This window comes from Pungitius pungitius, chromosome 15 (assembly GCF_949316345.1).
Source record: "Pungitius pungitius chromosome 15, fPunPun2.1, whole genome shotgun sequence".
Taxonomy (NCBI): Eukaryota; Metazoa; Chordata; class Actinopteri; order Perciformes; family Gasterosteidae; genus Pungitius; species Pungitius pungitius.
In genome coordinates this window covers 13,621,683-13,643,928 of record NC_084914.1, presented here as the reverse complement: position 1 = coordinate 13,643,928, position 22,246 = coordinate 13,621,683, and the positions used below count along the sequence as shown (strand labels likewise).

The window sequence follows — 22,246 nt, the reverse complement described above, 5'->3', positions numbered from 1 at the left end:
TAACAGCTTGTTTGGCTAACTTGTCTACTCTCTCGTTTCCCACAATGCCAACATGAGCAGGAATCCAAGCCATTTGAATCTCGTAACTTTTCCCTTTTATTCTAGTATAGATTGTCAATATAGAATAAAATGAACCCTGATGACTCTTAGACACACCAGTCATGAGACTGTATAAAGCTGACATTGAATCACTGCCAATTAAAGCTTTTTTTATTTTGTTTTTCATAATTCTAGTGCCATCAATATAGCATATAACTCAACTGCATAAACACTCAGATAATTTGTGGTTCGTCATCTCACCTCTTTGATTAAAAATGTAAACTGCAGATCAGGTCTTTCCTGTTCCTGGATCCTTTGATCCATCTGTATAGATCTGAACATATTCTTTATATTTAAACTCTATATGTCTATAACATTCCGCTACCAAATCAATATTATTACTTTCTTTGTGAGATAGTACCGCTACCGGACCTATACAGGCTGTAGGAGCCACGAAGGTGATTATTATATATGTTCTGTCTAATATAAAATGATAGTGGATATGAGTTTAATGGTTTATATTTGGGACACTTGGGTTGTTATATTTTGTTGGGTTTGTTAATTGCATATCACCGTAATTGGGGGCGGTAACTTTTTGACTGATTATAATAGCAAGCACAGACGGAAGTAGAGAGGAAGGAAAGAGAGGGTGAGTGACGGGGACGCCGTATTTTTGTTGATCGCTATCGCTAACGCTTGTTGAACGCTATTGACACTGTTGCTTGCTGCTGCTGCTGCGCCGCTGTTTGCTACGCTGCTACAGTTGTGATTTTTCTTTTACTTTGAGCACGTTATGCATACCGGTTTATGTTGGACTAATACTTCAATAAACCTGTCAACGCATCATTGGATCGGAGCGGAATTTTTCTTTGGTACAGCGCGTCACAATCCGCTACACCCATAACTTAGCCTCTCAGCGACTGTTTATTTGAATACATGTCGCTACACAGGCCGTCGGCTGATACTATCCCACCCCACTTCCTACTCGATTTAACTCACCCACACCCAACAAGTATACACTTTGTGTTCCAGCCAGCAGCTAGCTGCTTCCTTCCCCTCGCTGTTTATGTGCCTCAAAACAGCCCAAAACCGTGAACTCGCCGCTTGCGCCCGTGAGGGTTCCATTGACTTTCTAACTACATAACTTTCTTTTGAATTTTGAAGACGGACAGTTTTTTTTTTGCTAATGTGACTTTTAAACCAATTAACAGACGTGTCTTGACTTCTTTCATCCAACGACATTGACAGCACCAAAACAGAAACGTCCCTAACTGTTTGAAACAAAACACTTTATTCAGATCACAGAGGTTGTGTTTTTTTTGCAAAATCACACAGCTAAGTATTTGTTTTTACAACTACCTACTAAGTTTAATTTTATCGGCTACTGATAGTCCTCTCCTTTCTCAAGAAAAAGAGAGAAGATATAACTTAACCAAATACAATTCTAAAATTCAGAATGAAGTTGAAAGGATGAATAATATGAAATGCTTTTTTAGCATGTGAACTCAGGGTTGTCCTTTCAGAGTGAAGAGGCTTTCGGGCTTGTTTCTAGAAGACGGCTGGGGGCAAAAGGGGCAAAGTACTCTCTGGCAAACTTAAAGACGTCATCTGGTTTTCTCAACAGCAGAGACTCCAGGAAGTCAGCTGTGAGGGCCCGGATCTCTGGATGACGTCTCAGGTACGAGGTATGGTCCGCCTTCAGCTCCTCCTGCCCCAACGAGACAAAGTGGCACATTCACATTCTGCTCTGTTTTGTTCAAAGGATGCATAAGATGAGATGATGAGGGAATGGATACATGTTTGGTTAAGAGGAAACCTTATTCTTCAGACAGTCTCAATAAATCTCTTCATAACACGAGAACATTATTGGTTACCTTTCTGTCCCAAAACTTGGAGCGCATCTGCATGTCTTCTTCCCAAACCAGAGGGATCTTCTCAAAACCTATCACACAGACATTGTGACGATGTTTCATGAGAAAATGTTTTCTAGGGGTGTGTGACAGGGGTTTACCTTTTTCTAGCTGTGATTGCAGCTGCAGAAGCCTCATAGAAACTGGTGATCCCACCTGCACTCTGCTGGCCATGTGCCTAAGAACATTAACGTCTCAAAAAATCAAGTAACTACACGTTGTTTTGATGAAAAAGAGACTTCACAAATCCATGAAAATTCAGGTATACCGTTGTATTCAACTGGTGGCTGTACCATGAAATGCCATGAAAACACCAACACCCCCACCTCTCAACACACACACGCAAAAAGACACAGTGATCCACATTGTTGGGCAGGGAGACTGTCCAACGTCATTCAGCTTACCCATCCGCTAGGAAGTAGCACTGCCAGGTAATGGGACTGTCTTCCGAAGAGTGAACAGTCCTCTCCACCCCAAAAACCTCCACGGTGTCATCCCCAACCTCCAACTGCTTCAGACCCAGCGCGCTCTGACCGCAGAGAAACAGATGATCAGAGTTCACTCTTCAAACTAGACACAGAGTGACCAGGAGGTGTTGGAATTATCACCATCCGTTATATCTATTTGGTTAAATATACATGTGTGTAAACATTTGAAACCCATACACATTACACTTTCATATTGAGAACAAGTGCAAATATATTCATTTTCACCGTAGTAAGGATTAAAGTCTCCTTTAGACACAAATAACTGAAGAGGCATTAAGGCTTTTTTTTTACTAAGGAAGCAAGGCAGATGTAGGGTGAGCTATAAAAATGGTGATCATAAAAAAGACAAGTGATGGCTGCTAGGGCTGTGATAAACCATGCGAACATAACTCACACGCACATGACATATGAGATTTACTGGGTTTTCTTTAAAAAAAAGATTGACGTATCTATGCAAAACCAAAAAAAGAGCTGAAAAGGACACAAGCAATAACTCAGGTTGTTTCTTTGCTTGCAGAATTAACTTAAATCTACTCTCTCTGATGTGCGTTCTTCATTGATCATCAGGACAACACCAGGTATTAAGTGTAGCAGAAGAATAGAGTTGGGGAGCGCTAGATGAGACTTCATCAACTGGTCCGCTCCAAAATTTGTTTTCCACAACATTGGTGTGTCAAATTGACATAATCACTCACGAAAGTGGTGTGGAGGATGTGTAATCCCTGGTCAAAGGAGATCAAGGTCATGTGCTCAGGCACCTTCCTCCTAAGAGCAAACAGGCGCATGAGCAGCAAGTTGGACCCTTCGGTAACGAGCCCGTTTAGGACAGACATGGGATAAGAGACGCTCTTCATTGTTGTCTCCTGTGTACACACACACACACGCACACACACAAAGTTTTGCACTGACAGTAAATTCACAACAGCAATTTCGTTGACTAATGGTAAATGTTTGTATAAAACAGTTTGGAGACAATATTAATTCCAACATTTGAATCCAGATTTAACAAAATGCTCCAAGTGCTTTGCTCGCTCATCCAGATGTCAGCATTTTAAACATGGAAACGCTCCTCATATTTGTCACATCAAAATGTTTACAGGGTTGATGTTGATTTGACAATGATATGAACAGTTGATGGCCATCCAACTCTATGTCCTTCTCTCACCTCTCCTACAGTGGTAACCTTATTGATCAGCATCTGTCCGTCATGCTGCACCATGTGACACTTCTTGTCCAAACTGTGACCATCAAGCTGAAAAGGGGATTCAAAGTGGATGAATGAAAACAAAGCAAAAAGTGACAGATGTGGTAGTAACGAAAGTCAGCCAAGTGCCCCGGCACAATGTTAAATTGAGACAGGACGACTTACCTTGACATACTCATGGTAGTCTTCCTCCAGCACCTCCAGCTCCGTGGTTAGGTAGGCTTAAATGGACAACAATTGAGGACGTGAAGAAAAAGGTATGTGTAACATATGTAAACAGACAACACTATATGTTGGTGCTGCCCTCACCTGTCACTGTAGTCCCACAGGGGGAGTCGTCGATGGCTCCCTGGCTCTGAGCATGCAGGAGCAGACATGGCTGCTGGACTCTTCGGGCAAACTCCACCGTCACACTGAATCTCCCCAGGTCACGGCCCCCCTCTGACACGGTCACCAGAGAGTCTGGGAACACACACTTCAGCAGCTCTGCAGGCTCTGGGGTGTGTGTGTGTGTGCGGGTGGGGGGGGGGGGGGTTAAGTTCGAAAATGCGCCTTATAAAGAAAGGTTTAAATTACGCACTTTGTACTGTATGTTTTGAGGAGACTCGGGATGTGCCAAAACCAGGTGCTGCCACTCGCAGCTTCCGTCTCACGACCCTCCTCCTGTCCTGAGACGTTTTACTAAACTCACCAATACTGGACAGGAACGTGAGCGCTTCGTCGGATGCTTTCAACTCCCCTCCGAGGTCGAGCCCCTCAATCCCGGCCAAGGCTCCGGCAGGTGTCTCCTCTTCCAGCGGAGCCTCCATTTCTACCGCTGCCGTCGTTTGAAGGCAGCTGGTCCGGCTAATAACGGCTTTACTACACTACTCTTTTTGTTGTAATAGTTGGTTGACGGATTGTTGCTATTGCAAGCAGCTTTTTGGTGTTGCACGTATTGCGGTTTACTTCCCGATACGGAAATGAGGACGAATACGTTGTCGTGGCAACGCTACGCTTCAGTACCGTACAGACGGATGTAAGCGCGCAGCCGAATTCTCACCAAAACCAAGAGCACTCAGACCAATGTTGGTTATGAAGTGTGATGGTTTAATCATCCAGGTGTTTTAGCTATTGTTGAAAATATATTTTTCTTTAAAAAATAAAGCATTTTTCATTGTCCTTCAAATTTGCCGATACTCATCAGGTTGTGATTGACACACCTGATATTGTACTTTACATTACTTTATTTTCATAGGAGTCGATCAAATAGTTTTCCTACATTAGTATGTTATTTGTTAAACATGCATATACAACGAGTATTCTGCATGTGTTTGTAACACCTCATTAAGATATGGAATTACGCTTTGAGCAGAAAAAAAACCCAGACACAAATCTGTGACAAATATATAATATATCGTAAAAAAATGGTTAAAGTTGATAAAAAAATACAAGACATTGAATTATACAAATGATTGAGTACTTTGAAAAAATAATATTGAGTACACGGGGTGTATCAGAGATCCTTAAAAAATACATCAAGCACTATTTTGCAAAAAAGGATGTGGAGACAACACAAGTGTCTTCCTTAGGGTGAACCTAATTTCTGGCATCTGCTTCTTTTCCCCGGGTGTACTGTGGCCCTCTTTCTGCCCCACTTCATAGTTCACGCGATGGAGGATGGTGGTAATGTCTTCACCCCTAAAAACAATTTGAAACAAAACATACTATTATCCCTAGCAGGGCACGTTATGATTAAGTGTACAGTATACATTTGATTAAATCATTTATGCTATTTACAACATATTGTGGATAATTCACTAACTATTTATTCATTTCTGAGTTTGACATTTACCTCTCACAGCCCTTCTTTAGTTGCTCACACACAGATTGGACAAACCAGCTCCCTTCAGTGACGTGTCTGAAAGATAAATGATCTTCCACAGTGGCAACGGCAACCAGGACATCAGCCTGCAGTGGGATGGTTGGCGAGGGAGAATCATCAGCCTCTACACCTTCCAACACTCCGTGCTGTGTTAGCCCTCCCTGACAGGCCTGGATCAGGAACACTTTGGGCTTGCCGATGAGGGTTGTGTTAGCAGGCGGCATGAATGTTCCAATTATTTTTTTGATGGAAAGAGGCTGGCCGTCAATACCGAGGACTACACCCTTCTGTCCATGACTGAGAATACAGCAGAGGAAGGCATCGCCGTGCCGAGGGGCCTCCTGAAGAGCAGTGAATTTGCTGCCGGTCCACTCCTCTACTTTGAACTCCTGCAGCTGAGTGAGGTCGCTCTGCGAAGCGAAGCATTTCAGGGCCCGCTCCATCTGGTCCTTGGTTTGGTCTTTACACATCAGCGCCCTGAAGCCCAGCCAGCTGAACACCTCGGCCAAACATTCTGCAGGAAAATGTCATGAAGAAAAACCAGAGTTATGCTTCAACCAGAACAGAATTGTGTAAATCTCTCCGTTACATACCAGCGTCTTTGTTAGTTCCACGCCTCGGTTTGTTGAAATTCTCATTGTTAATTATCACGCAGAGGCCTCTGGGGCGGCTGTTCAATTCATACTGCTCGTCCTGAAAACAGTTGAACCAGACACACTGTGTGACACAAACACAAAATGAAGAAACTAACTGGGGTGGAGCATTTTTCTGCCATTTCAATACATTCAATGACTTTTACTGAAGAGGTACACCTGATTTTCTTTACTGGTTTGAATTTATATTGTATTGCAGAGCCAATATTCAAGTATGTTAAAACAGCATAATAAGCAAGTAATGTGTCTACAAACTAAAAACCCATTTAATTGATTGGATTGATAGCAACATGCTTGCTGCTGCTGCGCCGCTGTTTGCTACGCTGCTACAGTTGTGATTTTTCTTTTACTTTGAGCACGTTATGCATACCGGTTTATGTTGGACTAATACTTCAATAAACCTGTCAAAACGCATCATTGGATCGGAGCGGAATTTTTCTTTGGTACAGCGCGTCACAATCCGCTACACCCATAACTTAGCCTCTCAGCGACTGTTTATTTGAATACATGTCGCTACACAGGCCGTCGGCTGATACTATCCCACCCCACTTCCTACTCGATTTAACTCACCCACACCCAACAAGTATACACTTTGTGTTCCAGCCAGCAGCTAGCTGCTTCCTTCCCCTCGCTGTTTATGTGCCTCAAAACAGCCCAAAACCGTGAACTCGCCGCTTGCGCCCGTGAGGGTTCCATTGACTTTCTAACTACATAACTTTCTTTTGAATTTTGAAGACGGACAGTTTTTTTTTTGCTAATGTGACTTTTAAACCAATTAACAGACGTGTCTTGACTTCTTTCATCCAACGACATTGACAGCACCAAAACAGAAACGTCCCTAACTGTTTGAAACAAAACACTTTATTCAGATCACAGAGGTTGTGTTTTTTTTGCAAAATCACACAGCTAAGTATTTGTTTTTACAACTACCTACTAAGTTTAATTTTATCGGCTACTGATAGTCCTCTCCTTTCTCAAGAAAAAGAGAGAAGATATAACTTAACCAAATACAATTCTAAAATTCAGAATGAAGTTGAAAGGATGAATAATATGAAATGCTTTTTTAGCATGTGAACTCAGGGTTGTCCTTTCAGAGTGAAGAGGCTTTCGGGCTTGTTTCTAGAAGACGGCTGGGGGCAAAAGGGGCAAAGTACTCTCTGGCAAACTTAAAGACGTCATCTGGTTTTCTCAACAGCAGAGACTCCAGGAAGTCAGCTGTGAGGGCCCGGATCTCTGGATGACGTCTCAGGTACGAGGTATGGTCCGCCTTCAGCTCCTCCTGCCCCAACGAGACAAAGTGGCACATTCACATTCTGCTCTGTTTTGTTCAAAGGATGCATAAGATGAGATGATGAGGGAATGGATACATGTTTGGTTAAGAGGAAACCTTATTCTTCAGACAGTCTCAATAAATCTCTTCATAACACGAGAACATTATTGGTTACCTTTCTGTCCCAAAACTTGGAGCGCATCTGCATGTCTTCTTCCCAAACCAGAGGGATCTTCTCAAAACCTATCACACAGACATTGTGACTATGTTTCATGAGAAAATGTTTTCTAGGGGTGTGTGACAGGGGTTTACCTTTTTCTAGCTGTGATTGCAGCTGCAGAAGCCTCATAGAAACTGGTGATCCCACCTGCACTCTGCTGGCCATGTGCCTAAGAACATTAACGTCTCAAAAAATCAAGTAACTACACGTTGTTTTGATGAAAAAGAGACTTCACAAATTCATGAAAATTCAGGTATACCGTTGTATTCAACTGGTGGCTGTACCATGAAATGCCATGAAAACACCAACACCCCCACCTCTCAACACACACACGCAAAAAGACACAGTGATCCACATTGTTGGGCAGGGAGACTGTCCAACGTCATTCAGCTTACCCATCCGCTAGGAAGTAGCACTGCCAGGTAATGGGACTGTCTCCCGAAGAGTCAACAGTCTCCTCCACCCCAAAAACTTCTACGGTGTCATCCCCAACCTCCAACTGCTTCAGACCCAGCGCGCTCTGACCGCAGAGAAACAGATGATCAGAGTTCACTCTTCAAACTAGACACAGAGTGACCAGGAGGTGTTGGAATTATCACCATCCGTTTGGTCTATTTGGTTAAATATACATGTGTGTAAACATTTGAAACCCATACACATTACACTTTCATATTGAGAACAAGTGCAAACATATTCATTTTCACCTTAGTAAGGATTAAAGTCTCCTTTAGACACAAATAACTGAAGAGGCATTAAGGCTTTTTTTTTACTAAGGAAGCACCGCAGATGTAGGGTGAGCTATAAAAATGGTGATCATAAAAAAGACAAGTGAAGGCTGCTAGGGAATTAACTTAAATCTACTCTCTCTGATGTGCGTTCTTCATTGATCATCAGGACAACACCAGGTATTAAGTGTAGCAGAAGAATAGAGTTGGGGAGCGCTAGATGAGACTTCATCAACTGGTCCGGTCCAAAATTTGTTTTCCACAACATTGGTGTGTAAAATTGACATAATCACTCACAAAAGTGGTTTGGAGGATGTGTAATCCCTGGTCAAAGGAGATCAAGGTCATGTGCTCAGGCACCTTCCTCCTAAGAGCGAACAGGCGCATGAGCAGCAAGTTGGACCCTTCGGTAACGAGCCCGTTTAGGACAGACATGGGATAAGAGACGCTCTTCATTGTTGTCTCCTGTGTACACACACACACACACAAAGTTTTGCACTGACAGTAAATTCACAACAACAATTTCGTTGACTAATGGTAAATGTTTGCATAAAACAGTTTGGAGACAATATTAATTCCAACATTTGAATCCAGATTTAACAAAATGCTCCAGGTGCTTTGCTCGCTCATCCAGATGTCAGCATTTTAAACATGGAAACGCTCCTCATATTTGTCACATCAAAATGTTTACAGGGTTGATGTTGATTTGACAATGATATGAACAGTTGATGGCCATCCAACTCTATGTCCTTCTCTCACCTCTCCTACAGTGGTAACCTTATTGATCAGCATCTGTCCGTCATGCTGCACCATGTGACACTTCATGTCCAAACTGTGACCATCAAGCTGAAAAGGGGATTCAAAGTGGATGAATGAAAACAAAGCAAAAAGTGACAGATGTGGTAGTAACGAAAGTCAGCCAAGTGCCCCGGCACAATGTTAAATTGAGACAGGACGACTTACCTTGACATACTCATGGTAGTCTTCCTCCAGCACCTCCAGCTCCGTGGTTAGGTAGGCTTAAATGGACAACAATTGAGGACGTGAAGAAAAAGGTATGTGTAACATATGTAAACAGACAACACTATATGTTGGTGCTGCCCTCACCTGTCACTGTAGTCCCACAGGGGGAGTCGTCGATGGCTCCCTGGCTCTGAGCATGCAGGAGCAGACATGGCTGCTGGACTCTTCGGGCAAACTCCACCGTCACACTGAATCTCCCCAGGTCACGGCCCCCCTCTGACACGGTCACCAGAGAGTCTGGGAACACACACTTCAGCAGCTCTGCAGGCTCTGGGGTGTGTGTGTGTGTGCGGGTGGGGGGGGGGGGGGTTAAGTTCGAAAATGCGCCTTATAAAGAAAGGTTTAAATTACGCACTTTGTACTGTATGTTTTGAGGAGACTCGGGATGTGCCAAAACCAGGTGCTGCCACTCGCAGCTTCCGTCTCACGACCCTCCTCCCGTCCTGAGACGTTTTACTAAACTCACCAATACTGGACAGGAACGTGAGCGCTTCGTCGGATGCTTTCAACTCCCCTCCGAGGTCGAGCCCCTCAATCCCGGCCAAGGCTCCGGCAGGTGTCTCCTCTTCCAGCGGAGCCTCCATTTCTACCGCTGCCGTCGTTTGAAGGCAGCTGGTCCGGCTAATAACGGCTTTACTACACTACTCTTTTTGTTGTAATAGTTGGTTGACGGATTGTTGCTATTGCAAGCAGCTTTTTGGTGTTGCACGTATTGCGGTTTACTTCCCGATACGGAAATGAGGACGAATACGTTGTCGTGGCAACGCTACGCTTCAGTACCGTACAGACGGATGTAAGCGCGCAGCCGAATTCTCACCAAAACCAAGAGCACTCAGACCAATGTTGGTTATGAAGTGTGATGGTTTAATCATCCAGGTGTTTTAGCTATTGTTGAAAATATATTTTTCTTTAAAAAATAAAGCATTTTTCATTGTCCTTCAAATTTGCCGATACTCATCAGGTTGTGATTGACACACCTGATATTGTACTTTACATTACTTTATTTTCATAGGAGTCGATCAAATAGTTTTCCTACATTAGTATGTTATTTGTTAAACATGCATATACAACGAGTATTCTGCATGTGTTTGTAACACCTCATTAAGATATGGAATTACGCTTTGAGCAGAAAAAAAACCCAGACACAAATCTGTGACAAATATATAATATATCGTAAAAAAATGGTTAAAGTTGATAAAAAAATACAAGACATTGAATTATACAAATGATTGAGTACTTTGAAAAAATAATATTGAGTACACGGGGTGTATCAGAGATCCTTAAAAAATACATCAAGCACTATTTTGCAAAAAAGGATGTGGAGACAACACAAGTGTCTTCCTTAGGGTGAACCTAATTTCTGGCATCTGCTTCTTTTCCCCGGGTGTACTGTGGCCCTCTTTCTGCCCCACTTCATAGTTCACGCGATGGAGGATGGTGGTAATGTCTTCACCCCTAAAAACAATTTGAAACAAAACATACTATTATCCCTAGCAGGGCACGTTATGATTAAGTGTACAGTATACATTTGATTAAATCATTTATGCTATTTACAACATATTGTGGATAATTCACTAACTATTTATTCATTTCTGAGTTTGACATTTACCTCTCACAGCCCTTCTTTAGTTGCTCACACACAGATTGGACAAACCAGCTCCCTTCAGTGACGTGTCTGAAAGATAAATGATCTTCCACAGTGGCAACGGCAACCAGGACATCAGCCTGCAGTGGGATGGTTGGCGAGGGAGAATCATCAGCCTCTACACCTTCCAACACTCCGTGCTGTGTTAGCCCTCCCTGACAGGCCTGGATCAGGAACACTTTGGGCTTGCCGATGAGGGTTGTGTTAGCAGGCGGCATGAATGTTCCAATTATTTTTTTGATGGAAAGAGGCTGGCCGTCAATACCGAGGACTACACCCTTCTGTCCGTGACTGAGAATACAGCAGAGGAAGGCATCGCCGTGCCGAGGGGCCTCCTGAAGAGCAGTGAATTTGCTGCCGGTCCACTCCTCTACTTTGAACTCCTGCAGCTGAGTGAGGTCGCTCTGCGAAGCGAAGCATTTCAGGGCCCGCTCCATCTGGTCCTTGGTTTGGTCTTTACACATCAGCGCCCTGAAGCCCAGCCAGCTGAACACCTCGGCCAAACATTCTGCAGGAAAATGTCATGAAGAAAAACCAGAGTTATGCTTCAACCAGAACAGAATTGTGTAAATCTCTCCGTTACATACCAGCGTCTTTGTTAGTTCCACGCCTCGGTTTGTTGAAATTCTCATTGTTAATTATCACGCAGAGGCCTCTGGGGCGGCTGTTCAATTCATACTGCTCGTCCTGAAAACAGTTGAACCAGACACACTGTGTGACACAAACACAAAATGAAGAAACTAACTGGGGTGGAGCATTTTTCTGCCATTTCAATACATTCAATGACTTTTACTGAAGAGGTACACCTGATTTTCTTTACTGGTTTGAATTTATATTGTATTGCAGAGCCAATATTCAAGTATGTTAAAACAGCATAATAAGCAAGTAATGTGTCTACAAACTAAAAACCCATTTAATTGATTGGATTGATAGCAACATGCTTGCTGCTGCTGCGCCGCTGTTTGCTACGCTGCTACAGTTGTGATTTTTCTTTTACTTTGAGCACGTTATGCATACCGGTTTATGTTGGACTAATACTTCAATAAACCTGTCAAAACGCATCATTGGATCGGAGCGGAATTTTTCTTTGGTACAGCGCGTCACAATCCGCTACACCCATAACTTAGCCTCTCAGCGACTGTTTATTTGAATACATGTCGCTACACAGGCCGTCGGCTGATACTATCCCACCCCACTTCCTACTCGATTTAACTCACCCACACCCAACAAGTATACACTTTGTGTTCCAGCCAGCAGCTAGCTGCTTCCTTCCCCTCGCTGTTTATGTGCCTCAAAACAGCCCAAAACCGTGAACTCGCCGCTTGCGCCCGTGAGGGTTCCATTGACTTTCTAACTACATAACTTTCTTTTGAATTTTGAAGACGGACAGTTTTTTTTTTGCTAATGTGACTTTTAAACCAATTAACAGACGTGTCTTGACTTCTTTCATCCAACGACATTGACAGCACCAAAACAGAAACGTCCCTAACTGTTTGAAACAAAACACTTTATTCAGATCACAGAGGTTGTGTTTTTTTTGCAAAATCACACAGCTAAGTATTTGTTTTTACAACTACCTACTAAGTTTAATTTTATCGGCTACTGATAGTCCTCTCCTTTCTCAAGAAAAAGAGAGAAGATATAACTTAACCAAATACAATTCTAAAATTCAGAATGAAGTTGAAAGGATGAATAATATGAAATGCTTTTTTAGCATGTGAACTCAGGGTTGTCCTTTCAGAGTGAAGAGGCTTTCGGGCTTGTTTCTAGAAGACGGCTGGGGGCAAAAGGGGCAAAGTACTCTCTGGCAAACTTAAAGACGTCATCTGGTTTTCTCAACAGCAGAGACTCCAGGAAGTCAGCTGTGAGGGCCCGGATCTCTGGATGACGTCTCAGGTACGAGGTATGGTCCGCCTTCAGCTCCTCCTGCCCCAACGAGACAAAGTGGCACATTCACATTCTGCTCTGTTTTGTTCAAAGGATGCATAAGATGAGATGATGAGGGAATGGATACATGTTTGGTTAAGAGGAAACCTTATTCTTCAGACAGTCTCAATAAATCTCTTCATAACACGAGAACATTATTGGTTACCTTTCTGTCCCAAAACTTGGAGCGCATCTGCATGTCTTCTTCCCAAACCAGAGGGATCTTCTCAAAACCTATCACACAGACATTGTGACTATGTTTCATGAGAAAATGTTTTCTAGGGGTGTGTGACAGGGGTTTACCTTTTTCTAGCTGTGATTGCAGCTGCAGAAGCCTCATAGAAACTGGTGATCCCACCTGCACTCTGCTGGCCATGTGCCTAAGAACATTAACGTCTCAAAAAATCAAGTAACTACACGTTGTTTTGATGAAAAAGAGACTTCACAAATTCATGAAAATTCAGGTATACCGTTGTATTCAACTGGTGGCTGTACCATGAAATGCCATGAAAACACCAACACCCCCACCTCTCAACACACACACGCAAAAAGACACAGTGATCCACATTGTTGGGCAGGGAGACTGTCCAACGTCATTCAGCTTACCCATCCGCTAGGAAGTAGCACTGCCAGGTAATGGGACTGTCTCCCGAAGAGTCAACAGTCTCCTCCACCCCAAAAACTTCTACGGTGTCATCCCCAACCTCCAACTGCTTCAGACCCAGCTCGCTCTGACCGCAGAGAAACAGATGATCAGAGTTCACTCTTCAAACTAGACACAGAGTGACCAGGAGGTGTTGGAATTATCACCATCCGTTTGGTCTATTTGGTTAAATATACATGTGTGTAAACATTTGAAACCCATACACATTACACTTTCATATTGAGAACAAGTGCAAACATATTCATTTTCACCTTAGTAGGGATTAAAGTCTCCTTTAGACACAAATAACTGAAGAGGCATTAAGGCTTTTTTTTTACTAAGGAAGCACCGCAGATGTAGGGTGAGCTATAAAAATGGTGATCATAAAAAAGACAAGTGAAGGCTGCTAGGGAATTAACTTAAATCTACTCTCTCTGATGTGCGTTCTTCATTGATCATCAGGACAACACCAGGTATTAAGTGTAGCAGAAGAATAGAGTTGGGGAGCGCTAGATGAGACTTCATCAACTGGTCCGGTCCAAAATTTGTTTTCCACAACATTGGTGTGTAAAATTGACATAATCACTCACAAAAGTGGTTTGGAGGATGTGTAATCCCTGGTCAAAGGAGATCAAGGTCATGTGCTCAGGCACCTTCCTCCTAAGAGCGAACAGGCGCATGAGCAGCAAGTTGGACCCTTCGGTAACGAGCCCGTTTAGGACAGACATGGGATAAGAGACGCTCTTCATTGTTGTCTCCTGTGTACACACACACACACACAAAGTTTTGCACTGACAGTAAATTCACAACAACAATTTCGTTGACTAATGGTAAATGTTTGCATAAAACAGTTTGGAGACAATATTAATTCCAACATTTGAATCCAGATTTAACAAAATGCTCCAGGTGCTTTGCTCGCTCATCCAGATGTCAGCATTTTAAACATGGAAACGCTCCTCATATTTGTCACATCAAAATGTTTACAGGGTTGATGTTGATTTGACAATGATATGAACAGTTGATGGCCATCCAACTCTATGTCCTTCTCTCACCTCTCCTACAGTGGTAACCTTATTGATCAGCATCTGTCCGTCATGCTGCACCATGTGACACTTCATGTCCAAACTGTGACCATCAAGCTGAAAAGGGGATTCAAAGTGGATGAATGAAAACAAAGCAAAAAGTGACAGATGTGGTAGTAACGAAAGTCAGCCAAGTGCCCCGGCACAATGTTAAATTGAGACAGGACGACTTACCTTGACATACTCATGGTAGTCTTCCTCCAGCACCTCCAGCTCCGTGGTTAGGTAGGCTTAAATGGACAACAATTGAGGACGTGAAGAAAAAGGTATGTGTAACATATGTAAACAGACAACACTATATGTTGGTGCTGCCCTCACCTGTCACTGTAGTCCCACAGGGGGAGTCGTCGATGGCTCCCTGGCTCTGAGCATGCAGGAGCAGACATGGCTGCTGGACTCTTCGGGCAAACTCCACCGTCACACTGAATCTCCCCAGGTCACGGCCCCCCTCTGACACGGTCACCAGAGAGTCTGGGAACACACACTTCAGCAGCTCTGCAGGCTCTGGGGTGTGTGTGTGTGTGCGGGTGGGGGGGGGGGGGTTAAGTTCGAAAATGCGCCTTATAAAGAAAGGTTTAAATTACGCACTTTGTACTGTATGTTTTGAGGAGACTCGGGATGTGCCAAAACCAGGTGCTGCCACTCGCAGCTTCCGTCTCACGACCCTCCTCCCGTCCTGAGACGTTTTACTAAACTCACCAATACTGGACAGGAACGTGAGCGCTTCGTCGGATGCTTTCAACTCCCCTCCGAGGTCGAGCCCCTCAATCCCGGCCAAGGCTCCGGCAGGTGTCTCCTCTTCCAGCGGAGCCTCCATTTCTACCGCTGCCGTCGTTTGAAGGCACACTGTAAAAAATCGCTGTGATATTTACAGTTATTTACTGTGTTTGTGAGCAGTAAGCTACTGTAAAACAATATCACAGTAATTTACTGGATATTCAGTGAGCGATTACAGTAGCCAACAAGGTACTGTAGTAAATCACAGTAAGTAAGAATTACTGTTGTAAATCACAGAAACACATTGCGTACTGTATAAAACACAGCAAATAAAAAGGTCCTCTAGAATAACACAGTAGCCAAAAAGGTACTGTAGTAAATCACAGTAAGTAAGAATTACTGTTGTAAATCACAGCAACACATTGCGTACTGTATAAAACACAGCAAATAAAAAAGTACTCTAGAATAACACAGTAGCCAAAAAGGTACTGTAGTAAATCACAGTAAGTAAGAATTACTGTTGTAAATCACAGCAACACATTACGTACTGTATAATATCAAATTAACTATTTGTGTACTGTAAAAAAACACAGTAACCAAATAGTCACAGTCATTAAAAATGTGAGAAACACAGTTACCTAAAAATTACTGTAGAAAGTCAGAACACCAAGTAGTGTACTGTGTATTTATTTATTTAACATATGATGGTATTTCTTTACAAATTTCACCATATATACCACATTATGCAAGTAGGTAAGTTTAGATGGTAAAGCTCTCAACTGCAACTTCATTGAATCAAGACGATTGTTAGAACTTGAGGTGGAGTATTCGTTTGCACTCGTTTCCTCTCTTTTTGACACAGCTGCGCTCATTCTGAGTGATTTCAATGGATAGGATGGTCGTACAGCTCAGCACAACAGTACTGGAGTGGAAAAACAAGTTACCCTGCACAACTAGCGTACTAAATTGAGTTACGGGATTTGTGCTGGTTAAATCTTCTGGTTAAATTTTCATGCCACTTTTTTTAACAAATAACGAGTGGGAGAACATTGAAGGACTGGATCTGAAAAGACAAGATATTTGCCTGTAAGTTAAATGCTTTCCTGAACATGCTCTGTCCTGACTAAATCTAGCGTTAATAATCAGTTCAGTAATTTATTTGTGTTTTTTGTTAGCAAAAATGTTTTTTACTTCCAACCGTTTCTAAATTGTGTTTGCCTTTAGCAATCTTCTGTTAACTTGTCCAAATGCCATACTCATGTAAGGTTTGTAAATTCAGTGCAGCATCAATTTCTGCATTCATTTTACATGTTAAAATTCACAGGAATCTAGCAAATAATAGATTTCCGTGTGGAGATGCAGAATGTCCAACTGCTTTTGCAACAGTCAGTGCAATTAAAAAGCACATGTATCGATTCCATGGGCACACAGTCAATGGTAAACCAGTGAGAAAAACACAAGTGGAAAATGATGCTTTGGAATGCCAAATTGAGGGTTGCGGTTACGTGTCAGTGAACATTTCAACCCTGTGTGAGCATCTTAAGCTCCACATCAAAGATGGGAATCAAGTGAGGTGCCCCTATAAGAACTGTTTGAATATATTTAATGTCTGTTCATCCTTCTCCTCGCACTTGACCCGTAAACATAAAACAAAATCTCCCTGCAACTTAAGTACTGCCACTGTTGGCTCATTAAATGGTGAAGTGAGCCAAGCGTCTCATAGATTATTGGATGGTGATGAAAATGATAGAATGGAGGAATTGAATGATGGAAATGATAACGCAAGTAATCAAGTAGATGAGAATGACTTCATGAACAGTCTTGCGTTATTTTATCTCAAAATGCAGGCTAAAATGCTTCTACCAGCCAGTGTTATTCAGAAGTTAATTGTAGAGTTCCAGGAAGTACACAGTTACAGCACAGCCCATCTTTTGTCTAAATTGCATGAAGACTTAACAATGCTAAATGTGCCTGAGAATGATATAAAAGATCTTATTGATAAACTCCTAAAAAATGACCTCCTGAAAATGTGCAATGAGGGTGTACTTCGAAGTGACCAAACGCGAAAAACTCTCTTCAAGAGTAAATTCAACTATGTTGAGCCAACCACAATGTACCTGGGTATTGATGCTAATGGAAAAGAGAGATTTTGCCAGTATGTTTCCATTAAAGATACACTGAAGGCACTACTTGGTCAGAATGTAGTTCAAGACCAATATCTCCAAGCAAAATCTGACACAGCACCATCTCCTGGAGTGTTGGAAGACCTAAGAGATGGTAAAAACCTCAAAAACAATAAATTGTTACAGGAATCCCCATCTTCGATATCAATAATCTTGTATCAAGATTCATTTGAGGTTGCCAACCCCCTTGGATCTGGAAGAAAGAAACACAAGATCTTAGCTGTTTATATGACCCTGGCGGAGATTGCAGCACACAACAGGTCTTCCATTGATCCAATGCAGCTAGTCCTTTTATGCAGGGAAGAGGACTTCAAATTCTTTGGCCAAGAAAAGATCTTCTTTAATCTAATTAATGACTTAAAAGAAATGGAAGAAACCGGAATTCATGGCCCTGATGGGAACATTGTCAAGGCCACTGTAGTTGCTATAACTGGGGACAATCTAGGGTCCCACTGCATTGGAGGTTTTACGGAGAACTTTAGTAAAAGCAAATATTTTTGCAGGTATTGCCTAATAGACCGTGATACCTTCAAGCAAACACCTACAAAATCAGGCCCTGTCAGATCTGTAGAAACTTACAACACCTTGGTGAGACAAGCGTCATTAAATCAGGAAATGACTGGTGGGGTTAAGTTTGACTCAGTTTTCAATCAGCTAAAGTATTATCATGTTTGCCAGCCTGGCCTCCCTCCCTGTTTGGGTCATGACCTGTTTGAAGGAATTGTTTCTGTTGATCTTGCTCTATACATCAAGCACTTGGTGACAGTTGAGAAAAGGTTCACCTATTGCCAGCTAAACAGGATCATTTCAAACTTTCCATTCAAAGGCAGTGATGCTAACAACAAACCATGTGAGGTTAGCCCGAATGGGGAAAAGCTGGGTGGGCATGCTGCTCAAAACTGGTGCCTCTTGCGTCTCCTTCCTGTAATGATTGGGGACAGGATCAAAACTGCACCTGAAGGTGATGTTTGGGAGTTATTGCTAAAGCTAAGGGAGGTTGTTGATCTGATCTGTGCACCCAAGATCCATACCAACCAAGTGGCATATCTCAAGATTCTTATTGAGGAATACCTCCATCAAAGAAGCACTTTGTTTCCAGGAAAGTTGCTAAAAGCCAAACACCACTACCTTGTGCACTACCCTGAGCTCATCCTTCATTTTGGTCCACTTATTAGATTGTGGACATTGCGCTTTGAAAGCAAGCACAGCTATTTTAAGCAGTGTGCTAGGAAACTGCATAACTTTAAAAACCTCTGCAGTACTTTAGCTGAAAGACACCAGTTGCTACAAGCATATTTACACTCCGGCAGCTTGTTTCCTCCATTGCTTCAAATAGGGGAAGCAACTAAGTTTGATGACCAACTATACCAGATTGGCATTCAGAGGGCTGTCAGGCTCAAAGACCTTCGTCCAGAAGACACTATTGAAACACCATCTGTAACATTTAAAGGTACACTGTACAAAAGAGGCATGGCAGTTGTAGTGTCCCAAAATGATATTGGCTACACCTTTGGAAAAATTGTGCTCATCCTGATCAATTAGTCGAGTGTGCATTTTGTTCTAGAGCTGTATCGTTCAGTGCCTGTCGTGGATCTTGGTGTGTACTGTCTACAAATCCCTAATTCTGCTCATTATGAGTGTCTGACCATTCAGAGTCTTGCTGATTACTACCCATTGAATGAATACAATAACTTTGGTCTTCACTTGATTGCTCTTCACCATTCTGTGTGTTACATGTAAAAGACGAATAAATGGATTCAATTGAGAATGTGATAAAGGCAGTGCTGCCACAACTAGATGGTGAGAGACTGAAGGCGGTTGTTGTTGAGTTGGTGTCCAAGTTTGGAGTGGAAACACCAGATGATCTTCAGTTCATCACGGAGGGAGACATTGGACATCTTCTAACACCGATTCAGTGCAGAAAAATCATTAATGGCTGCAAAAGGGGTAAGCATTTCGATGTAGTGGCTTATTTTGCTCTGCTATGTATGTACATGTTTAAGTTGTTTGTTGCTCAAATGATTCCAATAAGCTTGCAGCATAGTTGCAAATATTCTTCTCGCTTTTGTTTTTGTATCCAGATCAAACAACATCAACCATGGCCACATCTTTACCTGAGACCGAAAATAGTGCTTCCTCCAGCATTTCGTATTTTACCAGTTCACAGGAGAACAGCATTTGGTTGGACACTTTTGTGGTGCCATGGGACAAAATGAGGCCCACTCTCAGAAGAGCCATCGACAATAATAATAGACCAGAGGTAGAAGATTGCAGACACATGGTGAAAGTCATCGTCGATTCCATGAGAGAACACTGCTTGAACCCCACAAGAAAAGACTGCACAGCAGTAGCAAAAGGTATAACCCAGAAATATCCTGTGAGCTTTTTAGATAAAACTGATGAGGGAGAAATAATTGGATGCGGATACTTCAGTTTACTGAATCAGCTCAAGACCAGAGTTGAGTATGTCAACAGAGGCAACACCCTCTCCCGTCTCAGGAAGCCCAGGTGCTCTCAGACCAGTGATGATGACCAGCCGGCAGTTGCCAAATGTGCCAGAATTGATAGTTATGGGTGTGTTAGCTGGCAGCCACAGGAGAACCCAGAGGGAGAAACATCAGCCTCACTTGAAGAAAAGAGGAAAGAAATGGTGGAAATATTCAATCAAGAGGGGCTAAGAGCAAGTGAGAGAGGGAGAGTAGAGGAGCTAATGGCAATCACATATATAAAACAAAGAGAAGACATAAATGCAAGCCCATCCCCCACTATTCTGGACTTAAGCAAGCGGTGGCCATTTTTCCAGTCTTGGAAGTTTTTACTTTCCCACTTCACCACTCTCACTGGTGTTGAACTGTACACCAGACTGAATGAAGATTTGGACAAAAAGGGGAAGAGGCTCCTGGAGTTCTTCAGTGGTCAGATGATGAAGTGGAGTAAGGACATTAAAACTGTTCTTAAAGAAGCCTTGAAGGAGGATAGAGAGGGCACGGATGGTCTTGCCGCGATGCTGGTCATGATGGCATATTTCAAGGAAGCAGACGATGGCCTTTTTGTCCTAGCTGATGTAAGTTTTCATATGTATATGTAATTTTTTACCTGCTTACAATTCATTTTTTTTGTCTTGTACAGTAGGCCAAAATAGGGAGAAATCTGGGGTCTATGCAATGTAGTAAATCATTTTTTGGTATACACGATTGCATCGTTCTGCACGTTCATGAACTGTACATTACATTTTTTTATTTATTGCTTGTTGGCCATAATTAAAACCTAAACTAAATTCTAGATTGAAATATTTGCAGGCAACAACGACGCCTGCTGATGCCGAGATGGAATGCTCACTTCCCACCACCCCGAGGCTCATTGTGTTAGGTAAAACTCTTATTAAATAAAATGTCTGAGAAAGATAAATACAATTAGGTAGACATACATAATATACAGATAACTCTTAAATAGTACAAATTTAATGATTCATTGGGTCTTATTTTCAATTACACACAGGATAAAAATTTAGAAGAATGTAAACCTTATTGAAACACCGTCAGACATATTGAATTTCTTGTTTTGTTTTTTGCAGGAGAAACCGCATGGTCTGCGAACCGGTGGATGCTGTCGATAGAAGGCCGTATTGTGATCGCACATTCACCACCCATACCAGATTTCCCAACTGCCCTCGCTGTCTTGTTCGCCAGTTTTTACGTCTTCAACATAGAGTATCAGGCGGAAGCCGCCACAACGCTGGAATTTGTTCAGAGGTATCTAAATTAGTATTACGTATCAAGTATTGGAGTACAAAAATGAGGGGGGGAAAACTAGTAACATTGGACACTCACACATTCATGCACATCAAGGCTATTGGCAGGACTCTGGTTGACACGACCGTGTATTTCTGGGAGTATCAGATACTGTATGCATGAGTTAGACAGTAATTTCTGTGAGGGCCACCAGGTAATTTGGCCAGTTCTTAAGCCTTAAACATATAAGGCTGTAAAAAATGTCTTTTGTGTCTGTTTTGTATAACAGACTTTCACATGAAATGCAGGTCTCAAAACTGGCTCATTCCAAATATTAACATCCTTTTTCCTTTATTAGGTTCCTTGTCAGGATCAACCCAGACTCCAGCAAATGTGGTGCCAAATTCAAAAAGAGCGGGGAAACCGGAAGACTGGTTAAACGCAAAAGCTCAGGCATGAACCAACGCGTCCTATCATTCATGAGGGACTTCTCCATGTTCAACCTGCTAAATGATTAGATGGAGGTGAGGCTTGTATAATGATCTTGCCTTTAAATTAAGGAGTTAACTGTTTCTTTATTTATACATGAAGAGGTTCCTATTTGTTTTGTTTTTTTATTTGATTTTTTTTATTATTTCTTTCAATGTTAATGTTCATGTTAAATGTGATATTAGCCTCCACAATATTTGATTAGCTAAAATTGTTTTTGTTAAATTTGCCTCCAAAATGTGGATGGAAAATTTCATTTGCAAATAAACCTGCATGGAGTGAAGAAATTTCAATGTCTGTGGGTCTTCGTTACTAAGTTCCTGATAGTTGGATCGAGTGGTGTCTAGTCCGATATAGAACCAGCCGTTATTGTATTGAATACTGAATTTTATTCTGCAGCTGAAACGGTGTTACCATAAAAGAGACCGTACCAC

General features: G+C 42.3%; 5 protein-coding genes and 1 long non-coding RNA gene across 10 annotated transcripts; 1 reads left to right on the top strand and 5 right to left on the bottom strand.

Moving 5' to 3' along the window:
• Positions 1 to 1,558: 1,558 nt before the first annotated feature.
• On the bottom strand, positions 1,559 to 4,589 carry catip (ciliogenesis associated TTC17 interacting protein). 3 transcript variants are annotated; one of them, XM_037458308.2, is made up of 9 exons: positions 4,333 to 4,589; positions 3,951 to 4,136; positions 3,807 to 3,862; positions 3,603 to 3,689; positions 3,133 to 3,300; positions 2,354 to 2,478; positions 2,051 to 2,127; positions 1,914 to 1,981; positions 1,559 to 1,747 (listed from the first exon to the last, which is right to left on the bottom strand). In XM_037458308.2, the coding sequence occupies exons 1-9, from the start codon at positions 4,448 to 4,450 to the stop codon at positions 1,559 to 1,561; spliced, it is 1,074 nt and encodes a 357-aa protein (XP_037314205.2). In that variant the 5' UTR covers positions 4,451 to 4,589. The 3 variants fall into 3 exon arrangements, with proteins under 3 accessions (XP_037314205.2, XP_037314204.2, XP_037314206.2); XM_037458307.2 differs by having other exon boundaries at positions 1,914 to 2,127; XM_037458309.2 differs by lacking the exon at positions 3,133 to 3,300 and having other exon boundaries at positions 1,914 to 2,127.
• Positions 4,590 to 4,929: 340 nt separating this feature from the next.
• On the bottom strand, positions 4,930 to 6,526 carry LOC134105281 (caspase-8-like). The gene is made up of 4 exons (XM_062557866.1): positions 6,509 to 6,526; positions 6,099 to 6,297; positions 5,476 to 6,019; positions 4,930 to 5,321 (listed from the first exon to the last, which is right to left on the bottom strand). The coding sequence occupies exons 1-4, from the start codon at positions 6,524 to 6,526 to the stop codon at positions 5,159 to 5,161; spliced, it is 924 nt and encodes a 307-aa protein (XP_062413850.1). The 3' UTR covers positions 4,930 to 5,158.
• LOC119209189 (ciliogenesis-associated TTC17-interacting protein-like) lies at positions 6,289 to 10,148 on the bottom strand. 2 transcript variants are annotated; one of them, XM_062557699.1, is made up of 9 exons: positions 9,863 to 10,148; positions 9,481 to 9,666; positions 9,337 to 9,392; positions 9,133 to 9,219; positions 8,671 to 8,838; positions 8,044 to 8,168; positions 7,741 to 7,817; positions 7,604 to 7,671; positions 6,289 to 7,437 (listed from the first exon to the last, which is right to left on the bottom strand). In XM_062557699.1, exons 1-9 carry the CDS (start codon positions 9,978 to 9,980, stop codon positions 7,249 to 7,251), a joined length of 1,074 nt encoding a protein of 357 aa, XP_062413683.1. In that variant the 5' UTR covers positions 9,981 to 10,148; the 3' UTR covers positions 6,289 to 7,248. The 2 variants fall into 2 exon arrangements, with proteins under 2 accessions (XP_062413683.1, XP_037314200.2); XM_037458303.2 differs by having other exon boundaries at positions 7,604 to 7,817.
• A 323-nt stretch (positions 10,149 to 10,471) lies between these two features.
• On the bottom strand, positions 10,472 to 12,056 carry LOC119209565 (caspase-8-like). The gene is made up of 4 exons (XM_062557865.1): positions 12,039 to 12,056; positions 11,629 to 11,827; positions 11,006 to 11,549; positions 10,472 to 10,851 (listed from the first exon to the last, which is right to left on the bottom strand). The coding sequence occupies exons 1-4, from the start codon at positions 12,054 to 12,056 to the stop codon at positions 10,689 to 10,691; spliced, it is 924 nt and encodes a 307-aa protein (XP_062413849.1). The 3' UTR covers positions 10,472 to 10,688.
• Positions 11,819 to 15,530, bottom strand: LOC119209188 (ciliogenesis-associated TTC17-interacting protein-like). 2 transcript variants are annotated; one of them, XM_037458301.2, is made up of 9 exons: positions 15,392 to 15,530; positions 15,011 to 15,196; positions 14,867 to 14,922; positions 14,663 to 14,749; positions 14,201 to 14,368; positions 13,574 to 13,698; positions 13,271 to 13,347; positions 13,134 to 13,201; positions 11,819 to 12,967 (listed from the first exon to the last, which is right to left on the bottom strand). In XM_037458301.2, the coding sequence occupies exons 1-9, from the start codon at positions 15,507 to 15,509 to the stop codon at positions 12,779 to 12,781; spliced, it is 1,074 nt and encodes a 357-aa protein (XP_037314198.2). In that variant the 5' UTR covers positions 15,510 to 15,530; the 3' UTR covers positions 11,819 to 12,778. The 2 variants fall into 2 exon arrangements, with proteins under 2 accessions (XP_037314198.2, XP_037314197.2); XM_037458300.2 differs by having other exon boundaries at positions 13,134 to 13,347.
• A 4,993-nt stretch (positions 15,531 to 20,523) lies between these two features.
• On the top strand, positions 20,524 to 21,279 carry LOC119220677 (uncharacterized). Its single transcript, XR_009942459.1, has 3 exons — positions 20,524 to 20,656; positions 20,892 to 20,961; positions 21,167 to 21,279. It is a non-coding gene; the product is annotated as an uncharacterized LOC119220677 (long non-coding RNA).
• The last annotated feature ends 967 nt before the right edge of the window (positions 21,280 to 22,246 follow it).